Here is a 9,272-nt window from a genome sequence, read left to right as displayed (position 1 = left end):
ATGATTCACTAGACTCGAGTAGTACCAAAACGAGTCGAGTTAGCTTAGGCCGTGGGATATGGTGGGGCTTGGGTTGGGGTTTGGGTTGGGCAAAAGGTGACACGTGTAAAGGGAGCCAGCCCACGGGGTTGTTACTTGTCCGCAGGGTATGGCGGGGCATGGGTTGGGCTTGGGTTGGGCGGGTGGCTATGCCATCTCAACAATTAATTTTAATATATATTTATATTTATATTTATAATTATACAAAAAATACACATACATATAACATACATATTTAAAAAAAATACATAAACATACATAATAATTATCAAAATAAAAGACAGTCATTCTTCGTCGTCTTCGTCGGTTTCGAACCCAGGAATCGTTGAAACGTGTTCCACCAAATCAGCTCGAAGGTTCTGATGTATATCCCTTGACTTTATTAAATATTCATTTGCCGCTTTATCTTCGTCTGTTACGTTACCTGGTTGGGGATCATCGTCATCATAGTAGGTAACGACCGCTTTACCTTCATCCTCCAAAATCATGTTGTGAAGAATGGTACATGTGTACATCACGTTTCCAATCTGATCCTTGTCCCATAGTCGACAAGGAATTCCCAATATTCGCCACCTTTTCTTCAAAACACCGAATGCTCGCTCGACGTCTTTACGTGCAGCCATCTGGACCCTGTTAAACTTTAATCTCTTTGGATCTGTGGTACCGTGTTTTGTGAACGATTTTACAAAAACCCCCCACTCTGGGTAAATCCCATCAACTAGGTAGTACCCGTACGCGTACCCAACCCCGTTTACAAAGAAACTTCCTTTGGGTCCTATACCATTTACCCGATCATTGAAAAGAGGCGAGTGGTGTATGATGGTAATATCATTATGTGAACCTGGCATACCGAAGAACGCATGCCATATCCAAAGATCTTGGGACGCAACCGCTTCAAGCATGATGGCTGGCACCCCGTGAAATCCACTAGTGTGAGCACCTTGCCATTGGGTAGGACAAAGTTCCCAGGGCCATTTCATACAATCTAAACTACCTATCATCCCGGGTAGCCCATGATAATCAGCGTGATGTTCCAATATTTGTTGCATGTCACTGAAGGAGGGCTTTCTCAAATATCTTTTCTTATAAAGTTCTAGAATACACGAACAAAAGTTGTGAAGAGTTTCTCTAGCTACACATGCAGACATTTTTAAATAGTCATCCATAATGTCCGAACTATTGCCGTACGCTAACTGCCTAAGTGCGGCCGTGACCTTTTGCCACGTACTAAATCCTAACTGCCCGGTTACATCGGGTTTTTGTTTGAAATAATCATATTTCTCCTCAAGATCTCTAGATATTCTTAAAAATAAGTTTTTACTCATACGAAAACGACGCCTAAACATTTTTTCATCATACTTAGGTTCCGCTGAGAAGTAATCGCTTACCAACAAATCGTTAGCAGTGTGCCGTTCACGAGCGATGTACCTCATCCTCCGTTTAGGTTGTTGAGTCTCTTCCTCATCGTCTTCGTCTTCCACGATAGCTTTCACCACAGCCGCGATCGTTTGTAGAAATATTTCCGCACCATCGTCAGATGATGATGACGATTCACTATAACTTGAAGAACTTATGGTAATATTGTGTTTTATGTGTTTGATATTGTGTGAGAAAAATGTTAAATGTGGTAAGTATATATAAAGGAAAAAAGTTTTTTTTTTAAACCTAGCCCCCAACGGCTACTTTGAATGGGCCACTCAGCAACCGCCATGTCACCTTGGTCCCCCGCCCCACGCCCGGCTTGAAACCCAAGCCCCAAGGGCCACCCCCCAAACCCAAGCCCACCCGGGGTGGTGACTTGGGCGTTTTACCGCAACCCACGCCAAAACTCCCGCCCCATACCCCACGGCCTTAGCTCGACATTTCCAACTAAGGCTAAGGGCTATGGATCGTCGATTGCCACCTAGGATGGTAAGTCAAATCGTGACTTGATAGGTTGGCTTGTGTTTTCTAGGGATGATTGTCGGTTTGGCTTTCTCGGTTTTTATTATTTTTTCAATCAAAAGAACTAAATTCAAAAGGAACGAAAAAAACGAATTTGAATCTGGTTCGGTCTCAATTTTAACCTAAGAAGCTAAATATTAACATGTGAAGTTCCAATAGTAAGTACATCATTACATTAAAACTTTTAACATTCATTTTTTTCCCAATATAGCAAACTCTTTGAATCCTTTCAAGGTTGTTGGTGATAGTTTAACCCAACGACAACCCTTATACATTTAAATAAATCTTTATAAATTTTTACGCCTATGTTGCATGATTAGATTCATGATATAAGTCATACTCGATTACGACATCATTGCTACATGGAATGTCAACAATAATAGTTGTAATGTTTTCGCAAGGACAGCTCAATCAAATAGTTTTCCACAACTCGTCCAATCTCATTTTCTCAATGGTTGTATGTAGGACACAAGTTATATCATTTTTTGCAACTTCAAAATTCTGTCAACATAATGTGCAACGAGACACATATAATTGATTTGTTGCAAATATGTTCACGTGTCGGTTGTCAAACAAACCCTACGAGTTGACTTTTTGTGGTTGAGCTTTAAGCTTGACTTTTTATTAAGATACAATTGACAACGTATTAGTAATCCCTTGTTATTGTGCTTCGGGATGGAATCTTCCCGTGCATATTCTAAATCCTTAATCTTTCACAAACTTCAAAGAAAATACTTTAACAATTAACATCTCCACTGTTGACTCTCATACACGTAAAATCGCAAACTAATCCTACGTTCCTCAATTTGATCCCCTTTATTGTGTTAAATGTCAATGTGATTGATTGTTATCATTGTTTGCGAGATTAATGTCACATTCGAGGATAATAAGCCCCCATTGAAGATGTTTGTCAAGTTTCAGATGTATAACGTGAAAAGAGCAATTAAAACAGTCTTGTGTGTGTCTAATTTGTTAAATCATCTTTTATTGATTCTATAATTTACAAACAATACTTTATCTAACTATTATCTGATACATACATTTTTATAGAAAAAAAAAAAAAACTAAAGTTGGATACCTTTGAAAATTCAACTTTATATGTGTTTATACAAACTTGCAAAGAATCCATATAATAAATGTTTTTAATTCAAATTCTATATCAATCAATGAGCATAACTTAAAAACTAAAGTTTTGTTTCATCATGTGAGAAAATAAGTAATATCGCATATGCATTTGCACAAATAGAGATTTGTTACGATATTAATATAGGTTAGAAGTTGTGTTTAATACTATGCTTATCACTAAGACCAGTGAACCCGATTCAGGTGTAGAAGCAAGTGAGCCTATCCACGGGGAAGGTTAACAGGGAACGAAGGATGTTGCTCATGAGCCATTGGTGAAAGAAGTGGTTTTAGCGCCTCCTGCACCAAGTGTGCCAAATAAATTGATATTAAAATTAAGAGATTACTAAACGGTGTTTAAGAGAAAATTGTTTAAAAAATGATAGTTGTTCTGATTTATCACCATTGACGATGTATCAGTCTATGTGCCAATTTATGTATTGGGTTCAGTATCAATCTAGTCTTTGTCTGACTTATGTTTTGTATCATTTTTGTATTAGTTTTCATATCAGTTTCACTACTAGTCTCGTGTCTAAATTTGTTTACAATATCTGTATCAGTACCTCTCTTAGTTCAGCTTCCATTCCGTTATCTTTTGTTCGTCTTTACATGTACTATTGATTTCTCCGTTACTGAACAACTTTTTTGCTCAACCATAGTTTCTTTTTGTGTTTGTCTTATTTGTTTGACATGTAAATTGGGAAACATGGGGAATAAGCGAAGAGTGCCTTGAAGATCAAGATTTATTTTTGTTTTGTAAGAAAATGTAATTAGTATTCTTTTGATTAAATTGATTGGATTGGATTGGTTTTTGGATTGATATCTATAAGAGTGATACGTCAATCCTTACGGGTTGGGGTGTTACATGTATTTTTTTGGTAATAATACTTCCTCTTGTTCAAAAAATGAAATGATCAATGTTAGTTTACATGTATTATTGAAGCAAAAATAATTAGTTTGGGGCCAAAACTTAAGGAAATTCATTGACATTACCAAACCATAGATTGGATTATTGGCGTAAGGGTCAGCCTGGGCTGCCAATGAAAACAACATCACCGAGAATAAAATGTTCCACGTTATCATCTTTTGACCCACACAACCTTAACTTCTCTCTCAAAGACGTGGACTACCTATAGCTCACCATTCAAAATATACTTTTAAGCCCTCCATATTTCCAGCAATGCTCAAATAAACCCCATTTCTTTTAAATGAATTGAAAGTATCAAACATATACCGTTCGTACTACACCTTTTCTTTCATATATTATTAAGAGTGTCGACAATAGAGGTCAACACGACAAACTCATCTACAACTAGATCCTTTTCTTTCAAATTAAGCAAATTGGTTCATGTATTTTACAAGGTCAACACGACAAACTCATCTACAACTAGATTAAGGGTGTCTGGGTTGAGTTTTGAAAATAGATTATCGTTTTGAATAATCAGAATCAGATAATTAGTTGTAACAAAACATGCTGCAGAAAGATAGTGTTTGGATTTGATTATGTTTTTTGATATCACAATAATCAGATAATCAACTATTTGAGTGTTTGGCAAATATATATATATATTTTAAAAAATAAATAAGTGAAATGACAAAAAATAATCAGATAATCAACTATTTGTGGAATCCCGTTTTCCGGCAGTAAGGGGTGACCTACTTTTGGATTATCACGTTTTGATCTCTAGAAAACGTAAAAAATCAGTTTTTATTAATTTTTTTACCAAACACTCAAAATAGATTTTTTGCGATTTCAAAACACAGAGCAATCCCAAACACACCCTAATTCATTTAACACATAACGTTTATAACTAATTTACAACCTGCTAGACTCGTACATGGCTTTGAGTATGTATGAGTTAGAGTTGGTATTTGTTACAGATATGTAGTGTTCAAGTTTAGTATTCCAATGTTTAAACTCGCTACTCCTAATTAAAATCACCAAACTATTATTTATCCTATATTTTTAATGTTGTTTAATTTATAATATTAGTTAATGTTAGAAAATAATTTAAATCGTGATTTTTAAGCTTTAGTTACTTTCTGTTTGACCATATATCAAGTTAAGTCACTTGATGTGAAAATTACGTTGCAACTACCAATCATGTCTACATGTAAACTTTTTTCTAAAATGAAGAACTCAAATGTTAATTATCTACAAACCGAAGGTTCAAACTAAAAATATAAACATATTATTATTTGTACTTTCCTTAGCCCTCACATATCACATTTCTGACGTTCAATGGCTTTGGCTGCTCGGCCAATTGCTTGCCATCTCAAGTCGGACAAACCGGTGGTTCAAAAAGATGATCCTCTGGCCGGACCGGTCCCTTCGCTCGCGGTTCAGAAGGCGAGGCTGACTAACACGGCCGCTATAACAGCGGATAACGCGAAGATCTTGTTGCAACCAAGGGTGTGCACACTTAGATCCTATGGTTCGGATAGGTTTGGAGTGATGAAGATGCGGAACATAGAAGGTGATGATGATAATGATGTGTCGCGATTCTTCGATATGCTTTCGGAGTACATAGAGAGTTCAAAAAAGAGCCATGACTTTGAAATCATATCGGGTCGTCTAGCCATGGTATTATTTATTTACACGCTTAATAAAATTTGTGTGATCTCAGCTTTTGAGTAATTTTTCAACTTTGAGTCATTTACACATTTAATAAATTAGTGTGATCTATTTTTTTTTTTTTTTTTTGTTATTTGGGGTGTAATTAACAAATTAGTGTGATCTATTAGTTTTTTGTTATTTGGGTGTAAAGGAGCTTAGCATATGCTCAGCTTCTGAATATTTTTTTAACCTAAAGCTCGGTCCGTTTACTATTATTAGTTGATTATAATTATAATTTTATTTAAAATTATAGTTATTTTTATATAACATAACTATTTGACTATGTTTCCATTACTTTATATAACTATATATACAATATTATTTATTATGTAATTATATATTAAATAAAAGTTATTATAGTCGTTGTGAGTTGTGATCGTTATAAGACTTGATATGTAATTACTTAAAAGAAATATGTTTTGCGTGGTTTAATTGTGGCGGATCAACTACATCAAATAGCAGGGACGGATCTAGTGGGTTCCTACCTCTGTTTGGAGAAAATGGAAAAGATTAGTGGAGATCTTGTATGATTTAAAAAAAAAGTGATAATTAGGAAGAATATATCAAAAGGAACCTCTAGAAAAATTCTTGGATCCGACACTGTCAAATAATATACTTGCAAGTGTAAAGTAATGTGTAAAAATGATTTTTAAAAAAATAAAATAAAATTTGTTTCATTAAATGATAAAATAAATAAATTTATAACATTTAGTGCAATGGACACAACATTTATAACATTCCTAACTATAATTTATTGCCGTAGATTGTATTTGCGGGGACAGTGACAATGGAAATTGTGACTGGTAACTCACTATTTGGAAAGACGGATTTACAAGGAATCGAGGAGGGTGCAGGGGCTTGCTTGGCTGCTGTAGCCTTCGCTGCCATTTTTGCTTGGTTCTCGAGTGCTCGTACTAGAGTTGGGGGTGTCTTCTCGGTTCGTTGCAATGCCTTTATCGATTCTCTTATTGACCAAGTCGTTGATGGAATGTTCTATGAAACTGATATCAGCGACTGGATCGATGATATTTGAAGAGTGAAAAATCGTCAAACACAAAAACAAAGACGGTTATCACTTAATGTGTGTAGTTATGAGTATGACTAATTTTATAGGTCAAGAAGACGGTTTATTGTGATAAACCGGTATACATACATAGATAAGAAAATACAAGGTGGTGTGTATATGGTATAGTTTGTAGCCTTTATAATGTACTAGTACGTTGTGTACTATTTCTCTTTGTCATGATATTATTATTATCTTGCGTGACAGTATCAAAGGAGTCGAGTATTAACCACATTCCAGTCACACCCCAACCGATGGCGGAATCATCGGGGCGCAGCACTAGACGAATCAGATTGCTCAAGAGAATCCATAACAACTATATTGCGACAGTATTTATTACATTTGTTATCCCATACTAACAATCAGTACAATCACATAAGTTATCACAGATTTCTTGTCCTCTCGAACAATACAAATCCGACAACCTAGATTTTAGGTGAGTTTCTATACTTCCTAGCTTGATTTGATGTAGCCTGTGATCTAGCCTGCAACATACGTTAAAATAATGTCAATACAAAAGTATTGGCGAGCATACAGGTTTGATATGTAATAGTGTAATAGATAAAAGCTGCGAATTTCCACATACATAAACGTAATACACGACATATACACTCACAAAACTGATACTACCAGCTAAGTCCTCGAGCTGCGATTGCGATTACTAAACTAGGCCCCGTCGGGCGCAATAGTACTATACTAGTCATGGTGGGACGTCGCGAGTATAGTCCTAGTACATATGTAACTAGCATCACGTATAACTATGCACGTAAGTCATTCGCAAGTGATAAGTAGTTTAAGCATTCGATGTAATTCGATTTGATAGCAACGTATGTTACACCCAAAAGTGCAAAAGCAAAAAGGGTTCAAGTATACTCACAGACGGTGCTCAGCAAGCAAACACAACTTGGTTGGATTGAAGGGAACGCGTCTGAGATTATCCTGATTGCAGATTGATAGCGTAAGCGATGGACGGCGCGTAAATCAGTGCAAGGTGTCAAAGGATCGGACAGTAATCCGATCGGATGGCCGGTCGATCGGGTGACAATCCGTTCGGATGGTCATCTGATCGGGTGCCCATTCGATTGGATTGCTACCTTGTTTGGGAAGGATGCGTTTGTGTATGATGGTGTGGCTTTTGAAGTTTTCGTTGTAGCATTTTGAAAACAGCGAAATATCTCTACCTTTCAGGCCGATCGATCGAACGGCGGCTCGATCGGGCGACGATCCGATTAGTAGGACACTTTTAGTGAGAACAAGTTCACCGCAGTTTGTCACTCGATCGGATTGCAATCCGATCGGGTGACAATCCGTTTGGAACTCATTATGCATTGAACATGTGAAAATTGTTTAAGGGATGAAGTTCAAAACACACAAGGTCGGGTGGTCGTTCGATCGGGTGACAATCCGATCGGACGGCAATCCGTTCGACGTTCGGAACTTGAAAAGTTGAATTAAATAGTTTAAGTGTGGAACCAAGTGCAAGCCGATCAGACGGTTGTCCGTTCGGGTGGCAATCTGATCGGGTGGTAATCCGTTCCAACTGCCTTGATCGTCTTGACACTTGATTGTTTTGGAAAGTTTGCGGCTTTGATCGAGACGATGTGATAATGTGCTAAACAACAGAAACTCCATCATGAACCAACTCATCCGATTGAACAGGAATTACCCTGGTCCGATCAGTTAACTGCCCGTAACGGTTGTTCATGCTTAACCCGAAATCGGTTGTCTCTTTAGACAGAATCAGATCTGGAACCAACACTTCACTTAGAATGAGTAGAAGATCAGAACGAGTTCTGATTCCATCAGTTTTGAGTGCATTGTGTGTAAAGAGTTGAAAGAAAGTTGACAAAGTTTCTTCAAGTCCTTTTATCATTGAATGTGTCTAAATCTATGCGAAATCGTAGTGGAATCATGTGGAAATCCTTCAGATCTGGTTTATTCTTGGTGGAATGAGGCCAACATTTGAAGTTCATAGGAACTCCATGATGACATCATCCTAGAACACCTCAAATCCATTGATTTCATGGTTAAAAGTTAAGATTCAAAGGTGAAAAATATGAAGAAGTGTGTGTAGATCAAAAAGTACAAGATTTGAGTCGAAAATTTACTAGAATCACGAGGAATCGAGAGGAAAAACCCCAAAAGCGTGTTGGTCGAGTGAGAGCTGTCACATCACTGTTCAAGTGATGTGACAAGTGCTATTTATAGGTGAAGAGGAGAAAGGTGGGGGAGTGCCATGGAACGTATGGCTGTTCGATCGGGTGGCAACTCGATCGGATGGCCACCCGATCGAGTGGTCACTCGATCGGTGGTCTCCGGCGAATGGCGTTTCGATGTTTCGTTTCGTTCGTTAAGCGTCGCGATAGTTTGGTTACACATTTTCATACCCATATTCATATATTTATTATAATTAGTCACATAGGGTCGTATAAATATCCATGTTTCAAAGTTGCGATACAATAACCGGGTTTCGTTTCGAATATGCGT

The 9,272-nt window shown here is 37.1% G+C and overlaps 1 protein-coding gene across 1 annotated transcript; it reads left to right on the top strand.

Moving 5' to 3' along the window:
- Nucleotides 1-5,252: 5,252 nt before the first annotated feature.
- Nucleotides 5,253-6,994, top strand: LOC110903701 (stress enhanced protein 2, chloroplastic). Its single transcript, XM_022149483.2, has 2 exons — nt 5,253-5,689; nt 6,486-6,994. The coding sequence occupies exons 1-2, from the start codon at nt 5,348-5,350 to the stop codon at nt 6,753-6,755; spliced, it is 612 nt and encodes a 203-aa protein (XP_022005175.1). The 5' UTR covers nt 5,253-5,347; the 3' UTR covers nt 6,756-6,994.
- Nucleotides 6,995-9,272: the final 2,278 nt, after the last annotated feature.

This window comes from Helianthus annuus, chromosome 14 (assembly GCF_002127325.2).
Source record: "Helianthus annuus cultivar XRQ/B chromosome 14, HanXRQr2.0-SUNRISE, whole genome shotgun sequence".
NCBI lineage: Eukaryota > Viridiplantae > Streptophyta > Magnoliopsida > Asterales > Asteraceae > Helianthus > Helianthus annuus.
Note: the sequence above shows the minus strand (reverse complement) of the source record. Positions and strands in the feature narration are given on the sequence as shown.

What these genes read in the sequence shown, in the direction of transcription:
- LOC110903701 (XM_022149483.2), top strand. Translation starts at nt 5,348, where the DNA reads ATGGCTTTGGCTGCTCGGCCAATTGCTTGCCATCTCAAGTCGGACAAA. An exon ending in TATCGGGTCGTCTAGCCATG is followed by an intron (nt 5,690 to 6,485) that starts GTATTATTTATT and finishes TTATTGCCGTAG; the next exon opens with ATTGTATTTGCGGGGACAGT.